The sequence below is a fragment of the Anolis carolinensis genome, chromosome 2 (assembly GCF_035594765.1).
Source record: "Anolis carolinensis isolate JA03-04 chromosome 2, rAnoCar3.1.pri, whole genome shotgun sequence".
NCBI lineage: Eukaryota > Metazoa > Chordata > Lepidosauria > Squamata > Dactyloidae > Anolis > Anolis carolinensis.
This window is the reverse complement of record NC_085842.1, coordinates 276,916,868-276,943,261: the sequence shown is the minus strand read 5'-3', so window position 1 is coordinate 276,943,261 and position 26,394 is coordinate 276,916,868. Positions and strand designations below refer to the sequence as shown.

The window sequence follows — 26,394 nt, the reverse complement described above, 5'->3', positions numbered from 1 at the left end:
AGTACTGGACCTTGAAAAACTACAACTCCCGTGGTTCGAGGCTTGGCTGACAAAGCGGAGACAAAACCACATTGATTCGCACCCACAGTCTTCACACACTGGAGCTGCATCTCTATGCAACTGCATACTTTGCAGTCTGGGAGTTGTAGTTCTCCACGCCCCTTGCCTTTGCCCACCCACTTCCCTTACGACAGACGGGGGTGCTTCTCTTATCCGAAACGGACTTGAAGCTGCAACTCTCTAGTCTTCTTTTTCTTCTCAGGCATGTATGATGGGAGTTGTAGTTTCCCTTGAGGCCACGCTGGAGCCTGTGGGAACGTGGATCATGACATTCTTGAGCCTCTCTTCTTGGAAGGGAAGGGCCAAGTGGAATAAATCTCTCAGAGAGTCATGAGACAAGCACTCATTCTCTGGAGGGTTCAGAAAAAAGGGGACTTGGCCTGGTTTAAGGCCTCTCTTGGGCCTTTGATGCGGCCTTAAGGGAGGCAATGGGCAGCGAAAGGGGAAACCTCGCGTCCACTCCAAGTCCCATCATCCCCATCCTCACAACTCTGGTTCTGCTCTCTGGTTTTGTGACAGCGAGGCCTCTGCAAGGCAACCAGAGCAGCTGGAAGAAGAAACCCAATGTGGTGCTGGTGGTCTGCGACTCCTTCGTAAGTTGTTTGGATTTTTAATTATTTTTGTAACTTTATTTCTTAATTATCTTTGTAACTTTATTTCTTAATTATCTTTGCAACTTTATTTCTTAATGTTATAAGATGCAATTTTATTTATTTATTGTAACATACCTTTGATTAAAATTATATTTTATGTTTATTATAAAATGTTTATTTGTTGTCAAAGGTTTTCATGGCTGGAATCACTGCGTTGCTGTGAGTTTTCCGGGCTGTATGGCCATGCTCCAGAAGCATTATCTCCTGTTTCGCCCACATCTATGGCAGGCATCCTCAGAGGTTATGGGGTTTGCTGGAAACTAGGCAAGTGGGATTTATATCTGTTTTTAATTGGTAATGTTTTATTCTTTTGTATTGTTGTATATTGGCATTGAATTCTGCCAGTTTTGTAAGCTGCCCTGAGTCCCTTTGGGTGAGAAGGGCGGGATAGAAATGATGGAAATAAATAATATATATCTGTGGAAGGTCCAGGTTGGGAGAAAGAACTCATATATGCCATAGATGTGGGTGAATCGTCAGGACAGAATGTTTCTGGAACATGGTCATACAGCCCGGAAAATCCACAATAACAACCCAGTGATTCCGGCCATGAAAGCCTTCTACAACACATTGAACTCATATCTGTTTGAGGCAAGTGTGAATGTTGCAATTGATCACCTTGAATAGCATTGAATAGCCAACAAAGTATTCCCCCAGGCAGGAAGCAGCCAGGCTTTGAAGTTGTAGGCTATTCAGTACTAATCAAGGTGATCAATTGCAACATTCATACCTGCCTCAAACAGACAACAGTTGTTTTTTTCTCCCACCCTTGACATTTCACAGATATATAAACCCCACTTGCCTGGTTTCCAACAAAACTCATAACATCTGAGAATACCTGCCATAGATGTGGGTTTTTTTATCGGTCAAAAGCAAGTCGCTTCTGGTATGAGATAATTGGCTGTCTACCAAGACGTTGCTCAGGGGACATCCAGATGTGTTGCTTGGAGCTAGAGCTGACAGACGTGAGCTCACCCCATCTCGCGGATTTGCACTGGCAACCTTCAGGTCAGCAACTTAACCTTCAGGTCAGTAGTTCAGCTGGCCCAAGGGTTTAACCCGCTGTGCCACCACGGGTGAAACGTCAGCAGATGTGGGTTAAACATCAGGAGAGAATGCTTCTGGAACATGGCAACGCAGTCTGGAAAACTCACAGCAGCCCAAATGTTTATTTAATTATTTTATGTCATAAATAGAAAAGTATATAACATACAGTTTTGTTTTATATTATTAAAAAGTGTACAAAGTATGATGTATTTTTATAATTTTGAAAAAAAATTAATACAATTGGAGTTATTTATGAATTGTTTTCAATTTTTTATAATATTTATTTTATAAATTATAAAAGTAAACATATATTTTATATTCATATTATTATCTTAACTTATATTTACAATTTCATGTTGGTAATTTTATAATAAAATCAATAACAGGTATACTTGTATTTTAAAATGTTAAATGATTATATAAAGTATAATGTTATTTTTATAAAAATTGTGAAACATAATATAATTATAAAAATAACACAATTATAAACATTATTTGTAATTAATATGGATTATTTTATTATTTATAAAATATTATTAAATATTTTATTTAGTATTCATAACATTTTTTTATTGTTATTGAGTTGCTGTGAGTTTTCTGGGCTGTATGGTCACATTCCAGAAGCATTCTCTCCTCACATTTTGCCCACATCTACGGCAGACCTCCTCAGAGGCTGTGAGGTCTGTTGGAAACTAGGCAAGAGAGGTTTATGTATCTGTGGAATATCCAGGGTGGGAGAAAGAACTCTTGTATGTTTGAGACAAATGTGAATGTTGCAATTAGCCACCTTGATTAGTATTGAATGGCCTTGCAGCTTCAAAGCCTGACTGATTCCTGCCTGGGAGAATCCTTTGTTGAGAGATGTTAGCTGGCCCTGATTGTTTCCTGTCTGGAATTCTCTCTTTATTTACTGTCCTGATTTCAGGGTTTTTTAAATACTGATAGCCAAATTTTGATCATTTTCATTGTTTCCTCCTTTCTGTTGAAATTGTCCACATGTTTCTGGATTTCATCGGCTGTTCTGTGTAGTCTGACATGGTTGTTAGAGTGGTCTGGCATTTCTGTGTTCTCAAAAAATATGCTGTGTTCAGTTTGGTTCAAGTGCTCAGCTATGGCTGACTTCTCTGGCTGAATTAGTCAGGGCGTTGCATTTGGTGGTCCCTATGTAGACTTGTCCACAGCTGCATGGTATACGGCAGACTCCTAAAGAGGTGAAAGGATCCCACTTGTCCTTTGCTGAACGCAGCATTTGTTGGATTTTCTTAGTGAGTCTATAGATAGTTTGTAGGTTGTGTTTCTTCATCAGCTTCCCTATGCGGTCAGTGGTTCCCTTGATGTATGGTAAGAATGCTTTTCCTCTGAGTGGATCTTTTCCTCTCGTGGTTCACAACAACCCAGTGATTCCGGCCATAAAAGCCTTTGACAACACATTGTTGTTATTGTTATTATCATTACTTTTTTAACTTAACAGCTGCCTGAAGAAAGCAATCTGAGGCAAGGTAATGTGGCGCAATGTCTCCTAACCGTGGGTTTATCTGCACTGTAGATTTAATGCAGTTTTACCCCACTAACTATTATGGCTCAGTACTATGGAAGCTTTGGAGTAGTATCTTGACAGGGCCTTTAGTCTTCTCTGCCAAAGGGTGCTGGAGATTCACTAAACTACAAATACCATGATTCCATAGCATGGAGCCATGGCAGTTAAAGTGTTGTCAAATTTCATTCATTCTGCAGTGTACATGTACTCTAAGGCTGATATCCCTTTGAAAATTACTGAAAGCTGTTGTACACTAGAGGTCTCACCAGCAAAACTAAAACAAAATTGTCGATTGGCAGTGAGTTGTTTTGTAATTATATCTTTTCTGATGTGGGTGTTGCTAAATGCCAGCAGAGTGCACATCACAAGCAGCCTGATTGGTGTTACTCCAGAATGAAAAACAAGTGACACATACAAATTAGGTTGGTGGACAAATAATAGTTATTTGGATGCAAATCAGGTTGCTGCTTGAAGGGCTTGTGTAAAAAGATGAAGTCTTCTGCTGAGTGTTCCACATATGTCAGACCTTTGTATGTCAAACTGCCTTCTTTCCTTGGGCTATTTTACATGAAACAAGCAAGTTTGTAAAACAGTTCCTAAGCCTTTGACAATGCATCGTTCCTAAGCAATTTGCAGTCACAGTGTGTTTAGTTTCACTAAAGGGGGCATCTACCCTGTAAAATTAATTCAGTTCGCTACCGCTTAAACTGCCATGCTGCAATACAGTGGAATTAGGGGTGTGGTAATTTAGTGAAGTAATAGCACCCTTTGGCAGAGAATGCTAAAGACCTTGTAAAGCTACAATTTCTGTGATTCAATAGCATTGAGCTTTGGCAGTTAAAGTGGCATCAAACTGCATTAATTCTACAGTGTAGATGCTAGATTCTATGAAGTTATTGTATTTTGGCACTAGATCGTCATCTTCTGTTTGTGCACAAATGCTTTAAGTAGGTAGATATATAAATTAACCATGCCGGTCCATAGAAATACTTCTGTTTTCAATAAGTTAAACTGCCTGCAAACAAAATATGTATACCGTATGTGTCTAGATGTCTGAAATTGTTTCGGCAAAAGGCTTGCAGTGTTTGAGATCTCATTGACCAGTCTTCAGAACAATTCAGAATGTTATTTTTTTCACACCTACAGGATGGAAGGCTAACATTTCATCCAGAAAATGAAACAGTGGCCTTGCCTTTCATCAGTCGCATGAGGAGTCGTGGCAGCCTTTTTCTTAATGCCTACACCAACTCTCCAATATGTTGTCCTTCCCGTGCAGGTAAGATTGTCCTTGCACAATACATACCAAAAACGTTAACTTGGATTATTCCAAATACAACTATTACATATGCTTGGACCACTTGTATGAAAGTGGATATTTCTGTGACTTTTTTTTTAGTATGTTGCGATCTGCTCATGATCAAAATTCTTTGTTCAGTGCAAATGAGCTGGTTATTGTTATGCCCCTTTTACAAATAGAAAACTGAGTTTGGGTATGGCAAGATTTTAATCATCAAGCTGATTGTAAAAGTGATCATATTCTGGATGAAACTTTGTTCCATAGCCCTCACTCCTGCCTACTTAGTCAAAAGAGACTGTGCTTCAAAACTCCCTGCTATGAGAGGTCCATATGTTGTTGTTGTTGTTGTTACTGTTGTTATTATTATTATTATTATTATTATTATTATTATTTTAGCACCTCCTTTAGAGCTTTTTAATTTAATATAATTTCCTCTGGTTCATTTTAAACTGCTGGCACGTTTGATCTTGTTTTCTTTCAGTTATTTTTCAAATTATTTTTCTTGATTGTATCTCCCTTGGCTGTTTCCTAAAAGTAGAGAAATTGAATGGAGTAGAAACTTAGGACTTCATCACACACTTGGAAATGGGAGTAACTGCTTCCTTACATGTGAGATGGGATCTATCAGTTTTGCCTTTGTTGAATCATATCAGTGACATGGAGGAATGGGCATTCCTATGGGCGGTCTCCTACAGAGCAATGATGTTCAGTTCTTTTCCAAAATCCTTCTGCATGAGCCTGGAACAGGATTTTTTTTTTAATGTTATCGTAAGGAATAGTGTAATAGCAAGATCACGTTGCTTTTCCTATATTTCCTAATAACGCGGGGTTTCACTTATTAAAAAAATGCGGAGTGGGCGGGGGCTGAACTTGCTCATTTGATTGAAAAGAACACAAATCATTTTAGGAGAAATTGATGAAATATAATAATGCGTGATGGAATTTGAAAAATGTGAGGATTTCTTTTTAAAGACAACAGGACAATATGCTGCGCTAAGAAGATGATTCCCCCCCCCCTAATTTATGCAACTAATGGAATGAGGTCCTTATTTATATGCAAGCAAGCATTGGTGAAATGATCTCCACATGCAATTGTTCTCCTTTTCCATTTCTCCACATTGAAACAAAATGTCTTTATAAAGAAAAGGAAAGGGCCTCTAGACCAGGTTCAGCATTTGTCTTCTGTCGTCCTGACACATAATCTCAGCTGTTTTAGTAGTTTCTTACAGGTTTAGTAGGTGATAAATCATCTAACTGTCATATGCTTCATCAAACATGCACATGCTGGATGTGCTATTTTCTGTTTTCTGGTTGTTGTTTTTTTAATTTACTTTATTTATATGCCCTTCCTCCCCATGGAGACTCAAGGTGGCGAACAACCATACAATCTGGTCACAGTTTAAAACAAGTAAAGATTATCTAGAAGAAACTTGCATTTACTTCTATATTTCTGTTATTGTAATAGGGCATTTAGGAATTAGTTGTGAATGGTTAAAGTATAGGACTGAAAAGATTGGACCCAGATTTAATTGTCTTAAAAATAGGCACAGAGAAATCAATCAGATTTTCTAATATTTTTCTGTTTATGATTATCTGCATATCATTTTCATGTGTTTTTTAGCCATGTGGAGTGGCCTTTTCACTCACTTAACTGAATCTTGGAATAACTTCAAGGGCTTAGATCCAAATTATACAACATGGATTGATCTCATGGACAAGCAAGGCTATTATACCCAGAAATATGGGAAACTAGATTATACTTCAGGGCATCATTCACTAAGGTGAGTAAAGACAAAAAGTGCCCTTGATGTCTTTTGGTTTAACCACATTTTGTGTTATTGTTCAATATATACACTGTGCTTTCTACTATTTACTTGCTTGGCTTGAGAGACAATGGCTTGCCTAAAGCATGCTAAGCTGTTTCAAATGTGTCAACATCACTATAAAATGACTTATTGGTAGACACCATTAATTCTTAGACATGCAGAGGAGCTGACTACAATCACAGGTATTTTCCATTTTTCCTCATTTGTGTGTGTGTTGTGAAGCTGTTGTGAAGGAACACTGATTTCAAATAATAGGAAAAAAACCTATACTCCTGGATTACTCCTCTGCACTGTTTGTGTTTTGGAAAGATTCTTCTTTCCTTGTGAGGTAATTGGCCTTATTTATTTTGAAGATGAACAACAATTTGGGGTCTCCCATGGCTGAAACCATTACACTACTTTCACTTCATCCGTACTTTTATCTCTAAGGGATGAGATTTGATTGCGAGCAGCTCTCTAGAGGAAATTACCTAAACATTAGTTTGCCAAAAATTGTGGGAAATATGCTACCTTCTCCAAGGGGAAAATTAGGTGCCTTAACATTTTCATAGGATTTTACCCCACATAGTGACAGAACACATGATTTTGGAAAGAAGTGGTTTTATGCTCCCTATACTACAGTAAAATCACAAAACTTTCTATTATCTGCCTTAATTGATATTATACAGTACTTAATTCCATGAACAGTTTCTGTGTCGGATATTGGAATGGGTTAATTCAGTCAATCAAAATAAATTGGTTATTGTGTTTTGTTAAAAGACTTCCCATGCTTATTCAAGCCCCCAAGTGCAGAACAATTGCAAATATTCAGTTGCACCCATATACGTGCATGTGCATTCACATCCTTTCCTAAAAATGCCCCCAAATCCTCAGAAGTGGTTTTCACTGTTCTTTCCTTTGAAATACAGTCTACAGCACTCAGTATTGTTTGGCTGTCTCCCATCCAAGTAATAATCAAGGCTGATTCTGCTTAGCTTCTAAAAGGAGGCATTATTCACTTGATATAGTATAGAAGTTAGTTGGAATTAGATGGCTGCCAATTGCACAGTGGATGTAATTTCCAGATTTAATAAACTAAATTTATGTAGTCTAGGCAACTAAAACTACTACTCCATATTATAAATGGCAGCAATACTACCCACACAGAATGAAAAAATTGAAAGGAAATGTCAAAGTCATGGTTGAAATTCTTGTCCACAGGTAAAATATTTTAAAGAATCTTTCATTTGGGTGATTGAGGTGTTGGGAGTTAGAGTACAACACATCCGAAGACCACAATCCTGAGAAAGACTAGTAAAGGTCTTGGCTCACCTTACAATAGAGGTTGGATCTACACTGCCCTATATCTCAAAATCTGAGCCCAGATTACACTATGTTATGAGATTTTTGTTCCTGGGTTATAATTATCATTTTCTAATTGGTTCTATCATAAAAACCTGGAAAAGGTTTATTAAACTTTGCTTTGGCAGGACATAGCTGAAGCACATTTTGCTATAGTTTTTCAATGAATATCTTATAGAGTCTCAAACAATTCAACATAGTTTGTGGTAGCCGCAAAAACCAAGTTCCTTGAGTATAACAACTACTTTCAAAGTAAGTACCACACAATTGAACAGGAAATAACACTTTAAAACCAGGAACAGATTTTTTTCCAGATGTTGTTGCAAAGGTTTATCTGCCTATCATCCCATATTATCTGACCGTGTAGACTCATATAAGCCAGTTCAAAGAAGATAATCTGGGATCAGATCTGGGGCTGTAGTGTAAATCTAGCCAGAATCAGTCCAGAGCTATCCTGGATTATATTTTAATCCAGATTACTCATTTTGGGGCATATGTCCTACATCCCTTTTTAATATAGGTAGCCCCCAACCTACAAACAAGATAGGTTTTATGTGTTGTCGAAGGCTTTCATGGCCAGAATTACTGGATTGCTGTGAGTTTTCCGGGCTGTATGGCCATGTTCTGTAAATTAGTTCTATAATTTGAATTTGTTTGTAGGCAGAACTAGCCCTAGTGTTGGCTGAGGAAGAATGCGAGAGAGCCTATCAGCACGCTCCCTCCTTCTCTCTTCCTCAGCCAAGGCTTTGGTGAGGGACAAAGGAGGGTGGTCAAAAGCCAAGGCTTCCCAGCTGCAGCTGGAGAGGAGGGATGAAGGAGCGTTTTGATGGCTTCCTTTGCCAGCCTCCTTCACCTTGACTGGGGAGGAACAGCTAGCTCCACCACTCCCCAGCTGACTGCCTCCACCTGGTTCATATCTATGAGTTGTTCAGTTGTTTGTAAATTGGATGTTTGTAACTCGAGGGCTGCCTGTACTGGGATTCAGAGTCATAAAGCTTCTACTTTGGGGCTGTTTCTTTTCCAAGGCAAATGTCATTTGTGTTCAAGTGCTGGTCTAATTTGCTTAAATACAGATTACACAGATTGAGTATCCCTTATCCAAAATGCTTGAGACCATAAGTGTTTTAGATTTTGGAATATTTGCATATACATCATGAGACATCCTGGAGATAGGACCCAAATCTAAACACAGAATTCATTTATGTTACGTATTCACCTTGTACACATTGGCTGTCCTAGCATGCATATTAGATCATTTGTTGACAAAACAAAGATAAATCTACAAAGAAAAATATCCAGAGCACTATGACATGAAACTAACATATAAACAAAGACTGTTTTATTTTATTTTTATGTTGGTAGAAATGGTGATAACCTGCCTATGATTATGTCTCTGTTGAAATCCCATACATTGAATGTTGTTCTTGTTTCCAGTAATCGTGTGGAGGCTTGGACCAGAACTGTTGATTTTTTGCTTGAGCAAGAAGCCAGGCCTGTGGCAAAACTCATAAATAATAAGACACATGTGAGAGTTATGGAAAAAGACTGGGCAACCACTGATGAAGCAGCTACTTGGATAAGAAATAAAGGAGAGAACTTGACACAACCCTTTGTTCTTTACTTGGGATTAAATTTACCTCACCCATATCCTTCACCCTCCTCAGGAGAAGACTATGGGGCATCTACATTTCTGACATCCACATATTGGCTACAAAGGGTATGTAAATATTGCTTCAAAGAATTGAAAATGTTGTTGGATTTGTTTTTCCTCAAATCTGGAACAAAGGATTATCTCTTCTGACTGCTGAATTATCAAAATGGCGCTCTACACTAGCAACATGTTAGCTTTATGTTGATTTAAACAACATCACAATTTCCATTTAGAACTACACTTCAGTGAGATTGCATCCTATTCAGCAGAGATTCAGAACTTTATTACCCAGAGCTGTTATTCCACTGCAGTGATATTATCAAACTATAACAGGGATGCTATCTCTTTTCATTCATGCATTTGCACTGATTCGGCACTTCATGATCCAGCAATTATACTTCTGCATACCCTCATAACCCTACCTTCCCACATGCTTGCTATTCCAATTTTTTTAAATTTAGAGCAATTTTATAATTTCAGCTTTTAAAAATAGGCAACAATAGCTGTTAAGTATTAAATAAATAGAAAACAGTGTGGGAATACAGAAGGAACGGGTGGAGAAGGATAGAGGAGAATCCCACCCCCTGACATCACTTTACTGCTGGCATGCCATCACAGAAATAGAATGGACCCATTGCACTAATTTAGTTGACGGGAACATTGTGGGTAATACCTGTCATTAGCAAGGAATGGGAGCAGAGTGAAAAACCAGCAGAATGTGCATAGCATTGTGTAATAGGGATGATCACTAAAGGTGATGGACCATGCAATAAAGTCCTCTCTCTTTTGCTGATGAATGGAATAACAAGCAGAGCTAACCATCCCATTTTTAAGGGGTATACAAGAGGGGTTGCAATGGGAAAGAGGGACTGTGACATATTCTTGTTCCTTCCTCATGGCATGAACCTATACCTAGCTCTAGTAAGGGTAAAGGTTTCCCCTGACGTTAAGTCCATTCATGACCGACTCTGGGGGTTGGTCCTCATTTCCATTTCTAAGCCGAAGAGCCGGCATTGTCCATAGACTGGCCGGCATGACTGCATGGAGCGCCGTTACCTTCCCGCCGGAGCGGTACCTATTGATCTACTCACATTTACATGTTTTCGAACTGCTAGGTTGGCAGGAGCTTGGGCTAACAGCAGACGCTCATTCCGCTCCCGGGATTTGAACCTGGAACCTTTTGGTCCGCAAGTTCAGCAGCTCAGTGCTTTAACACACTGTGCCACCGGGGGCCCCTATACCGAGCTCTAGCCCAATGTTGTTAGTTATTACCGTGTTTCCCCAAAAATAAGACAGTGTCTTATATTAATTTTTGCTCCCAAAGATGCTCTAGGTCTTATTTTCAGGGGATGTCTTATTTTTCCATGAAGAAGAATTCACATTAATTGTTGAACAAAAAAATGAACATTTATTATATACTGTACATTAGTTGTCATCACAAACCAGCATAACCAGACAAACTGTGAATCCTATCATGAATTTCTTGTTACTACCATTAATTCCATGTCCAACACTCTACGTTACGTATATTTACCGATCCTGCATGCTCTGGTGTTTTCTGTTCAGTGAGCATGCTTCCAAACAAAAATTTTGCTAGGTCTTACTTTCGGGGGAGGCCTTATACTTAGCATTTCAGCAAAACCTCTACTAGGTCTTATTTTCTGGGGATGTCTTATTTTAGGGGAAACAGGGTACAATTGAATATGGGAAGAGACCGGATGAAGGACAAACATGAGTGAAATCATTAAGTGTAATGTAATATATACACTATGCCCTGGCAGCATGAGGCTTAGAAACAATGAAGCACACAAATACAGTAGTCCTTGGTTTTGGCACAATTCATTGAATATATGCTTTGCTTCTGTTTCGTTCCTTATGACTCTTATCATATATTCAGTGGCTACCAAACTGGTAGGCAATGAAGTGTCTTGGCTAACATTCTATTTGAAGTAAAGTGATGTATGTTTAATATTTTAGTTGGTATACTTAGCAAATGCAATGTTTCCTGGTATTGCCTTTGTTTTGCTATTCAGTGTTTCATTGTACATAATATTGATGATCCCATCACAGAATCAGATTTTGTTTTGATAGACTGAACTTTCTTGGAGTAGTTATGATGTAACATTACAAAATGATATTCATATGAACAATAGAATCTCACTTACCCAACATAAACGGTCCGACAGAATGTTGGATAAGTGAAAATGTTGGATAATAAGGAGGGATTAAGGAAACACCTATTAAATGTCAAATTACGTTATGGTTTTACAATGTAAGCACCAAAACTTTATGTATTACAACAAGTATGCCAATTGTTTGGGAGTGTGGCTGCACTTGTGTTGTTGTTGGGCGTGTTGGCCCGCTGCACATTGCTGCCCTGAGAAACAGTAGTGGATCCGGGTGGGAGGCAAACTGCGTTAGATAATACAGAACATTGGATAAACAAAGGTTGGATAAGCAAGACTCTACTGTACAATTATATGATATTTTGAAAGTGTCAGTCTAATATAACTTGATTAATATTTGGGGATAAGGTATTATAAATAAACACATAGTTTTATATCTGTTAGGGGAATCAGTGGTTCTTGTTTATCTGTGCTCCATTTAAAGCATTACCAGAAGTTATAACTCTGATTACAATACTTTCCAGACTGGTTTCCATGGCTCCCACTACATATAGATGAGCATGGCATTTAACTCAGCAGGATATTTGAAACAAAACAACAATTTCATCACAATAGCCTCTCTAGTGAATAGTTTGCTTAATTTTTATAACAGACGTGCTCAGTTTTAACCCCAGTAGAGGTAACATCTGAGATTTTTGGCCATTTAAGTACTTTTGGCATCTTCTTTTGTCTCATTGTAATGCACAACAATGGCCTGTACTATTCCAGTGATATATTTACCACCTCAGAAGTGTACATCTTGAGTTTAACTCATAAGCATGTTTGCAGCATTATGTTTCCCCTGGACATATTTGAACTGGGGAGAACAGATGATATAGTTTAAGTTTAAGAACATGCTGTAAATTGTAATTTTTATGATTTATAATAGTCTTTTAGCGTTTATTAAAAAAGCGCAAAACAGCGAATCCGCGAAAAGTGAACCGCGAAGTAGTGAGGGAACACTGTACAGCTGAAGCATCTTCTGCAGAGTCTACCGTAAATACTGCAAAACAAATTCATGTCAATGTCTAAAACAGCCACTAGGTGATGTTCAGAAACCATTTACTGTTACCAAATTTTGGGACTCCAGTATTGATCTAAAGCAGTGGTTCTCAATCTGTGGGTCCCCAGGTGTTTTGGCTTACAACACCCTGAAATCCCAGCCAGTTTACCAGCTGTTAGGATTTCTTGGAGTTGAAGGCCAAAACATCTGGGGACCCACAGGTTGAAAACCACTGATCTAAGGGGACCCCACTTAGGGTCAGGACCCACAGTTTGAGAAGCAGTGATTGTTCAATGTAAAAGTTCTTTCTTGGATGGTAAGTTTGTTTTGAAAAATAATTAAAGCAATTCAATTATTGATTATACCAGGCGGAATAAATGATTTGACAAGTTCCAGTGGCTAGTTCCAAAACAGCCAACTGAATATAAATAGGTATTATCAGACTTTGTTTCTTTCATTCCCTCAACATCATCCAGTCACCACCACTCCCAACTAACTCTCTTCACAGACATCCCCATCTGTCACCAACTGTCCAAAGATATACCTTTTCTTATCCTCTTTTCCCTATAACAGCTTCACAGCCAGAGTCCTAGTGGTGTAAATATTGGGAGTCTTACTACCATATTTACAGTTGTGCAGTGTGCAGTGAGAAATATGGGTAAACACTGTAGAGATATACCTCAATGCTCCCTAAATGTTATCTGCTCAAGTGAGTGTTCACTAGGAGATGGTAGAATTGCTTCCTTCTCCATGTGCCTGTTTTCTTTGGTTAACTTTTGTATTTAATTTTCAAAGTGACTACATGAATAAATTCTGTCTAGTAGAGCATTCTGTATTCCGCAGTGGGCATAGATTCCTACAAAGAGTTCACAAACCACATTTGAAGTCAATAGACTGCTTTTTCTGTTGCCATCCAGCAAGAGATACTCCATTTTTTCTTGTCTGGCTATGGCATTGACTCCCTTGAGGAAAACTGACATTTGGTGCACATCTATCCAGTTTGGCACTACACTGGTTAAAAACAGTCAATTTAAGTGTAGTAAATACATTTGCTCCCAGAACTGTAATTTGTTATCCTACTGGCACCAACTCCTGCAAAGGATCGTTATGTTGTTGCGGTGCTGGAGCTTGGGCACCTCAGTGATGCCATGAACGAAAACGTGAAAGGACACCCAGGATGGGAAGATCATGGCAGAGAGGTCAGACTAAATACGATCCCTGGGGAAGGGAATGGCAACCCACCCCAGTATTCTTGCCATGAAAACTAAATGGATCAGTACAACCAGTCACCTTGAAGTGGTATCCTTGAAGTTACCGGCTTGACGTTTGAAGGAGCTGGGGGTGGTGATGGCCGACAGGAAGCTCTGGCATGGGCTGGTCCATGAGGTCACGAAGAATCGGAAGCGACTGAATGAATAAACAGTACAACAACTGGCATAAATGTTAAATATTTGATGTCAACAGAGCAATTATTTTGTGTGCATCTAAGGGTTTTCATGAACCAAGTAGGATTTGTGTTGTGAACATGCTTTTTGCCAGGGAGTATATGTCAGTATACTGCCAGACAGCTGCTGAGCATCTACAATTAATTCCATGGTAATTGGGATTGCAGTGCCCTGTCTAGGTTGGAATGGAGCTTAGCAGTGAAGCAGGCTCTCTGTTTGTTTGGTGAATCAATTCAGAGCATGATGTTTCCTTGTTACTAAGCAGATGGCCTCTACAGCAGCAGATCAGCTGGAGCCTTGTTTGAGACACATGGCTTTGTTCTGAGATCCAGGAGTCCTAATAAGTGAGCAAAGACCTAATATGATTTTGTAGGGAAAGGCTGTGCTTCAGAGAACTTGTATAGGCATTTGTATGGTTGGTAAGGCATGCTTAGAGAGCAGTTACTGTAAACAGGAGAGCTGGTGGCAGCAAAGAAGGAAGCCATTTCAGCAGGAGGCTGTGAGATAATCCCTTTAAAACCAACAATATTTTGTAACTACAGATTGTTCTGGCTTCGGTTCCCTGCCTATGCTCTTTGAATCGTTGGCACTGAGAGAAAAATGAAATAGGCAGTATAATAGGAGAAGGAATGCTTGAACTAATCCTTCAAAGGGAATGAGGTATTGTGGCATGGACCCCTGCTAGGAATAGCAACGAATGGGGAACTCTTTGTTCTGATACTCCTTTCCATGGAGAACTAGTCTGGGCACTCTCCTTTAGAAAAAAACTCATTTTCCATTAGGCTTTTGGCATGACCCCTTGTCCTTCTGCTATTCTGTAATTTAGCATAAGTTTAACTAAACCACATCAATGTGTGGTCCCCTTGTTTACTTTGCCTTTATTTCCTACTGTTGTCAACCCTATGTCAGATTGCAGGTTATAAACCTTTCAGGACATAGACCTGTACTACTATGTAAGCATTTTTATTTATTTATTTCATTGAATTATTATCTCAGAATTGGATGCAGACAGCAAAACAGCATTATAGCATTTAGGACAACCCTATTGTGCATATTCATGAGAAATATTTTCCAGATAACAATAAATTAACATAAAATTAGGTGTGAATATTTGTAAGGAAGATCTTTTATTCATTTATCTGTTCTTTCCTAATTAGTTTTGTATTAGACAGAGAGCAAAAGAATGTGTTATCAAAAAAAATTAAGCTCTTTTGCTCATAAATCTCTCTGCTTTTCCTAATTACCTTGACAGATTGAGAAAACAGCTTTCTATTCTCTGTACTTTCCTTTCTAAATAGGAACCCTCTGGGTCATCCATTCTCACACTCTTTTCATCAAACAGAAATGTAAATTCACAGCACTATCAATAGGTTCATGTTATTGTCACCATAAGTCAGAAATAACTTGAAGGTACACATCAACAAATAGCAGTTCATTATTTTAAAAGACAGCATTGGTAGCTATGCCATTTAGGGATGGTCCAATCTTTGTCTTTACTTGTAGGTTATTTGAAAGTGATCCAGGTTTTTCTTCACAGTCAAATCATCAGTCTACAGAAGAGGAACCACCACTTGTTCATTCAGGGCATGCACATAGTTACAGACACTACAGAAAGCTGCTGTAAATCCACAGGAATTATATTTTGTCAAATTAACATAGTTCTGTCTTGTTATCAGGTGAAATATGAAGCCATCAAGATTCCAAAATGGTCCTCATTTTCAGAGATGCACCCAGTAGATTATTATTCTTCTTACACCAAGAACTGCACTGGGACATTTACTGAAAAAGAAATCCGCAGTATCCGAGCACACTATTATGCCATGTGCGCAGAAACTGATGCTATGCTAGGTTGGTGATTCCTAATCTAATTCTCTTATTGATACTGAAAAAATTTCCTTGCTGTATGAATGCTTCATTACTGACAATACATTCTATAGAGTATAAGAACTGATGCTTGAACATTTTTGGAAAGCACTTAAAGACATTATATGTTTGCATTTATTTGAGTTTTTATTCATTTAGATCAAGAGTGAGTAAAGTGTGACCCATGGGCCTCATACAGCCTCCAGGGGTCCAGTTTTTTTTAAAAAAAACCTTTTTTCTTTCTCCAAATTGCCCCAAAATATCTAGGGGTGCAAGGAGCATTTTCACCATGTTCAGAGCCACCTGAGTCCCCAGGATCAAAACAAAATTTTGTAAAAAGTTTCAAAAAATGTCTTCAAACATCTCTTAGATGTATGCCATTTTACTTTGTTTATGGAGCATGAATCTGAATGCATGAAGAAAGCTCAAATATTCATTATCCACATGACTTCAATAATGTCCTTTGCATATTGCAGTCCAGAATCAGATCTTTGCCATATGCACATGGGGCAAAATGTCACCAGTAGTTCTGTGATTGTCCAGCACTTGGACCTGCATCACATCAAGGTATCATTTATGTGACAAGATGTGTACACCCTTCCGATTTTCTCTTTACCATGAAAAGGTGGCTTACTGTAGACCTGTGAAGGGTTGCAAAAACATTCTTGAGTATTCTAAAGTCCCCACATTGCTAGTCATTCTCACATGATTGAAAACCTGCAGTGGTTGCAGAAATTCAGTGAAAGCTGCTCAGGCTCTGTATGTGACCCATACAGCATTTTAAGTCTGTTGCCAGTGTCAGTATCATAAAGGGAACAGTCACATTAAAATATATAGAGAAATTAGACTCATGGAATCAAACAGTTGGAAGAGACCACAAGGGATATCCAGTTGGATGGCCATATGTCGGTGTGCTTTGAATGCGATTTCCTGCTTCTTGGTGGGGGGTTGGACTGGATAGCCCATGAGGTCTCTTCCAACTCTACTATTCTATGATTCTATGATTCAATTCCCTGCCACACAGGAAATTAAGTTCTGTCTCTAAGTAGAACACAGAAACACTACTTTTTTGTGTTACATGGATCCTTCAGACTTTGTGGCCACTAATTATATGGGTTAAGGGATTCTAGCAACCACAGTACAGATTTTTCTAAGTGCTGCTTCTGAGCTTCTGTACTTTCTTGAATGAGACTCAACTGCATCTTTGATATACAGACTGATTGACTGATTTATCTTTTTATTGACTTTATTTATGTTCAGCCTTTCTCCCTGTGGGGACTCAAGGCGGCTAACAACCACACAGTCTGATCATAGTTTAAAACAAAGCAAATATTTAAAAAATTCAGATTTCAGACTAGCAGTGTTAAGAGATATATGTGAGAGGCATGACATCAATTTTTAAAAAGAAATGTGGATTATTATGCGTGTTGCCACACATTTGAATACAGTGCTTGGGGTACAGGCCTCCTCGTAGATAAGTGAGCTACGTTTATGCTTTGTGGCATTCACTGTAGAAGAAACTTATTCAGAATCTTGGAGAGAAAATGAAGTTATGTCATTTTCTTCAAGACGGCTTCTTGTATGACTGAGAATGTAGCTAACTAAATAGACTAGTAATACTTTACAGTATTGTAAGAGTTTCTGTTAGTAATGTTTTTAAGAATTGTTTTTAATGTGCACAGATGGTTAATAAATATTTTACTGCTTCTATAAATTGACATTTCTTTGCTCCCCTTCCTTTTTTTTGCAGGAGAGATAATTTCTGCTCTGAATGAAACAAGATTACTCCAAAATACTTATGTCATATTCACATCAGATCATGGTGAGCTTGCTATGGAGCACAGACAGTTTTATAAAATGAGTATGTATGAAGCAAGTTCTCATGTTCCTCTTCTTCTAATGGGACCAAACATTAAGCCTCAACTCATATCCAGTGTGGTGTCCCTAGTGGATATCTATCCTACCATGCTTGGTAAGCAATACTCCTCTTGGCATAGAAAAATGAATTCTTATGAATAATAATGAATACATTATTTTAGATTGCTCCCTTTGCAACAGAAGATTATAAATGATTTTTATAAATATGATTTGCTTGTGTCTGTGGCATTGCTTTATCAACCACTTAGCTGAAATGCCATTCCATTCTGAGACATCTGGTTTCATGTACAAAGAGGTAAAAGCACAAAGGTCTTAAGCTAACTAGTCTAATATTTTGTATACCAATGAGTCAATTTCATCTCCTACAACTTAGTAATGAATTAAAATTGCTATTGTTGGGTGCCTTCAAATAATTTCCAATTTAAGATAACTCTAAGGCAAGTTTATCATGGGGTTTTCTTGGTTAGATTTGTCCAAAGGGGGTTTCCCTTTGCCTCCTTTGGAGGTCGAGAGCACAAGACTTGCTCAAGGTCACCCAGGAAGTTTCCATGGTTGAAAGGAGGTTCGAGCCCTGGTCTACAGAGTCTTAATTTAGTGGTGAAACCACTACACCATGCTGATTCTGCTATTCAACTATACATAAGAAACCAGTAAATCACCCCATTGCAATAGAACTGTTCATTTGCAAAGTTCACTTCAAAAACAGTAGTCTTGGAAGATGAGAAGGATATTTCCCTTGTGGAAAACTGTTTTTGAGAACATTCACATTTTAAAATGTGGTTAGTTATGACTCCTACTTTTCTAATGGATTCCATGTCCAGGATGGCCACCCAGTTATAATTTGGGGTTCCTCTCAGTCCCCTTGCCCCCTCTCCCCTCAAGAGTCCACTCTGAGTCTGATACTTGGGTGTCAAAGTAATCCCTATGTGGACTAGTTGATGTCTTGTTCTGTGGGTTCTCTGTGATAAGCATAACCAAACTCTTTATCAAAATTCAATTAACAGCCAAGCATGTTGTAATAAGGAATAAACAAATACAACTTTCTTAATACACAATTAGTGCAAATATTTGGGTCCTCTATGGTTTGGGTCCTCTATGGTTACCAAAATCTATGGATGTTCAAGTATTATTATATACAATGACATGGTAAAATGGTGTTCCTTATATAAAATGGAGAAGTCAAGGCTTGCTTTTTTTTGGAATCTTTTATCTTGGAATATTTTCAAGCCAAGGATGGTTAAATCCATGAATACAGAGGGACAGCTGTATTTAATCATCCAGTTTCCCCAAACCCTTTACATTTCTTCCCCTGGCTTATTGTCCTGTTTCTATTACAACTTTTCCCTTTCTCTATGCCATCTTTTCCATATCTGTATACAGTCTTTTCCCTGCCTCTGTCAGAAATAAATTTCAGTTTTGTACCCATTCTTCTCCGTAGTATTCCCTAAGCATCCCATAGAATGGCATTGTGATGTTACATAGTTCCATTTGGCTGAAAGAAAGAAAGCTAGTTCATTTGCTATACAATTCCACATGGCACTGAAAGAAGACATATGACAAGCTGCCTTTCAGAAACTAAGTACAGTAGAGTCTCACTTATCCAACACTCGCTTATCCAATGTTCTGGATTATCCAACGCATTTTTGTAGTCAATGTTTTCAATAGATCATGAAATTTTGGTGCTAAATTCGTAAATACAGTAATTACTACATAGCATTACTGCATATTGAACTACTTTTTCTGTTAAATTTGTTGTATAGCATGATGTTTTGGTGCTGAATTTGTAAAATCATAACCTAATTTGATGTTTAATAGGCTTTTCCTTAATCCCTCCTTATTATCCAACATATTCGCTTATCCAACATTCTGCCAGCCCGTTTATGTTGGATAAGTGAGACTCTACTGTACTAGTATCAGGATAGAATTCCAGGTATTCTACCTTGAGCTTCATGGCAATAAAACAGCATAAAAATAAGGGAGCATGGGGTTGTTCCTTTGTGTATCATTTATATGGTTCATTCCAAACAAATGACAGTCACATTGCAAGCATGGTGGTATAACAATACTGCTTAATTAAATGTATTTGACATGTTATTATTGAGGTTGAAGGAAGTCTATTTAAAGTATGCAAACTTTTCTGAATAGAGGAATGCTTTTTGAAGCAATCATTGGAAAAAATGTCAAAAAAGCAGAAGTGTTTTTCTGTGCCACTATAAATTTCCGTCAAAACAGTCAGTACTTTTAAATGAGATCATCCATTCTAACTAGAGGAATTAATTTAAAATTACTAATCAGCTGAGTCATACACTGCACATCTTTTAATGAAATCACAGTTCCTCCTTTCTTGCTGGTGACTGATACTCTATATTCCAACTGTGTTGGGAAAAATATTTTCTCCTGAAGTTTGTGCTTTTAAATTACTGTTCTTCCTCTTATTCTCCATATGTTTCCTTGTGTCTCCTTTCTGTAATTAGAATATTAAATTAAAAACATAACAAGGATTGTTTCATTTAATTCAAACTGCATTCTATGGCAGCGCAGATTCAGCCTATGAATTCAGAAACCAGGACTTGAATTGCTGTTCAGCCATGGGAATCCACTAGGTGACCCCAAGCAAGTCCCACTTACAGCCTCAGAGAAGGGCAAAGGCAAAAACCCCTCTGAACAAATCTTGCCAAGAAACCCGTGAAAGTGTTGCCATAGGGTCTCTATAAGTCAAAAATAACATGAAGGCACACAACAACATTAGCAAAAACATAATGTTGTACTAATCTCCTAGTATAATTTTATCCATGGCCACTCAGCCTGAAAAACTCACAACAACCCTATAATTTTATCACATCTCATCTTCTTGCTGGCCAATTTCATTAATATTAATTCTGTACCAACTTAGCTAGCAGAAATCCTTGCTCAATACACTGGACTACTTCTGACATAGTGATTCATTTATCTCCTCTCTAGAACCAGAGGTAGTGTGCATCTTTATATCAGTTGCTGGGAAGCATGAATCACATGTGCACTTCTGTCCTTTTGACTTCTTCTGGACATCTGGTTGGCCACTGTATAAATAGAAGCTGAACTGTATACAATTCTGATCCAGCAAGGCTTTGGTTATGTTACTCTATTTTCAAAGATAAGATTACAAAAATGACACTAGAAGAATAAAAGGTCTTTTAAAAATGTGATTAGTTTACCTGGCATAATGTCTCTTATCAATCCTTTCTAAAAAAAATTGTTTTTGTTTCATTTAATCAATCATTTTGTTTCATTTTCTATCAAGCTGACATCGTTGTGACGTTACTTTCAGATATTGCTGAAATCCCCATACCAAAAAATCTCAGTGGGTTTTCATTGATGCCTTTGGCATTGAAAAACACAGTAGACAAGGTCCCATCTAGAGTGGAACATTCTCCTTGGGTTCTCAGTGAATATCACGGCTGTGATGTGAATTCTTCAACTTATATGCTGCGAACTGACAACTGGAAATACATAGCTTATGGAGATGGCCATTCAGTATTTCCACAGTTGTTTGGTATGTTACCACTTGAATTACAAATTGTCCTAAACTGAGAAGGACAGTATGGTAAATTTCTAGTATACAGTAGAGTCTCACTTATCCAACATAAACGGGCCGGCAGAACGTTGGACAAGCGAATATGTTGTATAATAAGGAGAGATTAAGAAAAAGCCTATTACACATCAAATTAGGTTATGATTTTACAAATTAAGCACCAAAACATCATGTTTAACAACAAATTTGACAGAAAAAGTAGTTCAATACGCAGTAATGCTATGTAGTAATTACTGTATTTATGAATTTAGCACCAAAATATCATGATGTATTGAAAACATTGACTACAAAAATGTGTTGGATAATCCAGAATGTTGGATAAGCGAGCGTTGGATAAGTGAGACCCTACTGTATATCCATAGCTTCTCTCTTGGAGCTACACAAGGTACTTGAGTTTCCTGAACTGCAGCTGCACTTATACAGCACTAGAGGCGTACAAGCCCAGAGCCAAAGGACATCTGAGATGTTGGCCAAAGGAGTACAGCAATTGCCTTTCTCATGGCACAGTTGCCTAGCCCATCTTCCTGGATCACAGAAGTCACTATCTGAATTTGACTAGCTTGAATTTGGGCTATGGCTGCTCACTAATTCAAATGGTCAGTTATCTATGTGTACTGCAAGAGACTAATAAGGCTACTATTTTGGAAACTGATATGCTAGTAATTAATCAGTGGTTACTGAGTTCCATTACTGAACGAAGTTCCAGTCTCATTGCTTGTTGCACTCATCTATTTGTCCTATGACAAACTCAGCGACGTTCAAAAGAATGATTTAAAGAATCTAAAAAATATAATTCTGTTTATATAATGTAAATATGGAATACAGTACTGTTACAAATTAAGGAACATATTATAGTTGTATGGAACTAATTTGTGGAAATAAATTATAAAAATAAATTGAATGGAAATGAAATTGTTGTATAGGGCTTTATAGAAATGAGCAGCTAGCAGAAAAAGATAATATAGGCCCTATCTACACTGCCCAATCATGCAGTTTAACTGCACTGAACTGCATTATATGAGTCTGCCATATAGTGCAGTTCAATGCAGTTAAACTGAATTTTGAAACTGCATTATATGGCAGTGTAGATGAGGCTAGTCTACCAAGATCAGGTTTTCCAATTCCAAAAAAAGTTCTCTCAAACAGAAAGCTGATGTGCCAAAAATTGCCTTGTATATTTTATTCCAATGTGTTTTTTTCTTTGTACATTCAAACACATCTTTGTTAACACCCAGTTGTTTAAATAATGTATATGGCTATTCTATGCTGCATTCAAGATATTAACTATGGGAAGGTGTTAGAACTGAGAATCAGCATCTGTGAAGGCATTGATGAGAAGCTTTCTTTTATACTGTAGCACTTAAAAAACTGTCATCTGGTGGAATTATTTAAACTACAGGGACTTATTCTATTAAGTTTTCTTTGTTAAACTTTTCTGCTAGATAAAAATCTGCTAGAAACAAAGAAATAAAAATGGGTTGTATGTTACCAGCACACAGGTGGACTACCGTCCACAAAAGCTTATAACTTACTGGTAGTCAGTTTCTTAGACATCAAGTTGCCATAGGGTTCTGTTTTGTTTTTACAAGGATATAAAATCAGTGTATTTCCTGCAGAGCTGCAGTGCATTTGTATGTACATGTAACAACCCATTATAGCACATAGTACTAGCCGTACTGTTACACACAATGAGTCATTCACCTCAGGTGACAGATTCTGGGAACAGCAGTGAGAGAGCCAACTATTCCCATTTCTGGACAGATATATGTGTGCCATACAGTTTTTCCTGTGGTCTCTAAAGTGACCTGCTGCCTTCATATGTGGTGATCTCTATTCTAGGATTTAGCAGCCAGTGCAATGAACATTTGGAAACAGAATAGAACATACCTTGCGTCCTATTTTGAGAGAAAGGTGGCATACCAATGCAATAAATTAATATATTGAAATAAATATAAATAAATAAAACCAGATCAAACCTTCTTGATGACCTCCAGAAGCTTAATATCTTGAGCCCTGTATGACACGGGTTAGCAGATGAATTGCTCACTTGCTATGGTTTCTGTATCAGTCTAGTTTCTACATGTAATAAACTTTTAACTATTCAATATAAAGTCACAGGTAACAACTAATGGCCATTTCAGGCAGAGTGTGGTATGAGGCTTTCCAGTGTGGTCTCTAAAATTAGTTCTTATACATTTATCTGTTCCTAATGTCTTTCTTTTTCTCGTTGTTGAAGATCTCTCTGCTGATCCTGATGAACTAACGGATATAGCAGCAAAGTTTCCAGCCATTACACAGTCTTTGAACAAAATGCTGTTCTCCATAATTGACTATCCGAGGGTCTCTGTCTCTGTTGAACAATATAACAAGCAGCAATTCATCAACTGGAAACAAAGTTTAGGACAAAACTATTCTGATACCATAGCTAACCTCAGATGGCATGAAGACTGGAAAAAGAACCCCAAAATGTACGAACATGCCATTGATAGATGGATTAAAAGCAACTCAGGTAAAACGTCAATAGAAAGTCAGGACTGAGTGTCCCAAATAATCTAATTCTGAACAAAGAAGACACAGGTGTAATGAGTGATTATCTTTCACTGCTTATTGGATGTAAACTGTAGATTTGGGAGACACTTCCAACCACAAGCCTCCCCCATTTCCAAGGTAACAATTACACTGGGAATGCGACACAAGACTGGACCCTACAGAAGTGAAGAGACTTTTTCTAGCCTTGGAATGTTTCTAATCTAACAAAAAAAAAAAAAAACAGTGTGCAGGAGTCAGGAAGAGGCCCTTTTGTGCTGTGTTGCATTGCCATCTGCCCCCTCTCTCTGGAGAGTTCTTGTTTATAATGGAGAAATCAGCAAAAACATCACACCTTCTGTTGGTGGGAGCAAAAACTAGATATAACTCAATGAGTGTACATGCAGATCCCAAATATATATTTTTGGTGCAATTGGTTTAATAGCTAACTACACGTATTTTAAAACATCACCCCTCTGAAAGTAAATAGTGATTGGAGGTAGAATTGTACAAAGCTTAGTTTCATTTGCTATTCTTTATTGACCTTCTAGATGCTTTAAAAACCCCTATTTCATGTTATCTACGGCTTCCAAATGTTAATTAGTTTTCATGTAGCATACATCCGGAGCCCCCAGATGGCGTAGTGGACAAAGTGACTTGAAGGTTGGGTTGCTGACCTGAAAGCTGCCAGGTTCGAATCCCACCCGGGGAGAGTGCGGATGAGCTCCCTCTATCAGCTCCAGCTCCATGCGGGGACATGAGAGAAGCCTCCCACAAGGATGGTAAAAACATCAAAAAACAGGGCGATCCCTGGGCAACGTCCTTGCAGATGGCCAATTCTCTCACTCCAGAAGCAACTCAAGTTGCTCCTGACACGAAAAAAAATGTAGCATACTTTGAACACTTACCATATAAACTTCATTCGCAGTTAAGGCATCAATACCATTATGTTCCAGTTGGTCTAAATATCCGAAGTATTTTGCATACACATTATTTCTGGCAACTGTAGTTCTGTTCATTTTACAGTAAAATAATTAGATCTCTTCACTTTTACTTCACCAAAGGCAGAGGCAATGAAGAAGGAATAAATCAGTGTGTGTGTGTGTGTGTTAATCAATTCTATATCCACATACCTGTATATAAAAGTCAAAATATGAATGTTTATTTATATGTACGTATATTTGAACCACAAAGGCTCTTACATGGCTTGATAAATATGGACCAAACTTACACATATCCTTCAAGGTCCAATTTAAATACTGGTGGGGTTTCAGGGGGATTGATTGAGGAAGATGATGTAATCCATCCACATCCAGGAAGCTGCATCATTCTCACCCATGACTCAATGTCTCCTGCAGGCCAGTCAGATGGCTGAGACTACTTGCCAGGCTGCATCTTCCAACATCTTTATCCCTTTGCTGGTCGTGATGGGGATGATGGGAGTTGCAGCCCAACAAGAAGTCTCAGCCAAATGACTGGTTAGGTGGACATCTGTAGGTTACTTCCCATCCAGATATGAGACTGATAGAAGTTCCAGTCTGGTCAAGTTATGGGCTGCTAGGAGTTGCAGCTGGCCAGATCTCAGGATGATGGGAACTGCAACTGGCTAGATCTTGGGGATCATGAGGGTTGCAGCCAAGCAGATCTGTGCTGGTGGAAGCTACATGATATGGTCTTGACCTAATAGAGGATGATGCGAGTTCAACCATATCCAGAGAGCTGTGTGAATCCCATTCAAGATGGATCTGAACCAAATCTCGTACACATATCCTTCATGACCCAAGTTAAAATACTGGCTTGGGGGGGGGGGGGTGCTGTTAGAGGATATTGGCAGCTGGAGTTCAGCTACCTCTAGAGAGCCAAGTTATTCCCACCCATGACTGAAGGTCTCCTAACCGATTATGCTGATGCTGCACAGCCTACTTCACAGGCTGCATTACCCAACATCCATAACCATTTGCCAGGCAGAGGGGATGATGAGGGTTGAAGCCTAAGTCCTGGGTTGGTAGGAGTTACATCTGGGATAATGACTTCACAATGAATGTGAAAGAACCAGCTGCCACCACAAGAGGCCACTATAGGGTCAACCATATCAACCAGGTGTAGTCACTTCCTGAGACATTATTAATTTGTGTTCACATGGTGAATAATTGTGCTTATTTTAATCAACTGAGGTAGCTGCATAATGCCAAAAGGAGGGGAGGAGGCATTCACCCATATGACATCTCCCTCCAAAACCAACAATAATAACATTACTTATTCTTCACAATGTTTACCTTTCCCTTCAAGCATATACAAAGGCCACTGTGGTATACTGGTTTGTGTTTCACTAGGACAAGGCCAGTGCTTGAATCTGTGCTTGGCATGGTAACCCACTGGATGATCATAGACAGGTCACTCTCAGCTTCAGAGGAAGAGAAAGAGAAATAATTTCTGAACAGAGATTTTCAAGAGAAACCCATGATCAGGCTAGCATAAGTCAGAAATTTATTGGAGGCATACAATGCACAAAGAAAAGCTCAATTCCTCAA

The 26,394-nt window shown here is 38.3% G+C and overlaps 1 protein-coding gene across 3 annotated transcripts; it reads left to right on the top strand.

Moving 5' to 3' along the window:
• Positions 1 to 30: 30 nt before the first annotated feature.
• On the top strand, positions 31 to 25,093 carry arsk (arylsulfatase family member K). 3 transcript variants are annotated; one of them, XM_062974228.1, is made up of 8 exons: positions 31 to 653; positions 4,444 to 4,573; positions 6,216 to 6,375; positions 9,196 to 9,478; positions 15,702 to 15,873; positions 17,639 to 17,860; positions 21,047 to 21,298; positions 23,574 to 25,093. In XM_062974228.1, exons 1-8 carry the CDS (start codon positions 489 to 491, stop codon positions 23,873 to 23,875), a joined length of 1,686 nt encoding a protein of 561 aa, XP_062830298.1. In that variant the 5' UTR covers positions 31 to 488; the 3' UTR covers positions 23,876 to 25,093. The 3 variants fall into 3 exon arrangements, with proteins under 3 accessions (XP_062830298.1, XP_062830300.1, XP_062830299.1); XM_062974229.1 differs by having other exon boundaries at positions 42 to 653; positions 21,074 to 21,298; XM_062974230.1 differs by lacking the exon at positions 21,047 to 21,298.
• Positions 25,094 to 26,394: the final 1,301 nt, after the last annotated feature.

Excerpts from the sequence above, each read along its gene's own strand:
- arsk (XM_062974228.1), top strand. The coding sequence starts at position 489 with ATGGGCAGCGAAAGGGGAAACCTCGCGTCCACTCCAAGTCCCATCATC. Across the intron at positions 654-4,443 it reads TGGTGGTCTGCGACTCCTTC|GATGGAAGGCTAACATTTCA; the intron begins GTAAGTTGTTTG and ends TCACACCTACAG. Across the intron at positions 15,874-17,638 it reads AGAAACTGATGCTATGCTAG|GAGAGATAATTTCTGCTCTG; the intron begins GTTGGTGATTCC and ends TTTTTTTTGCAG.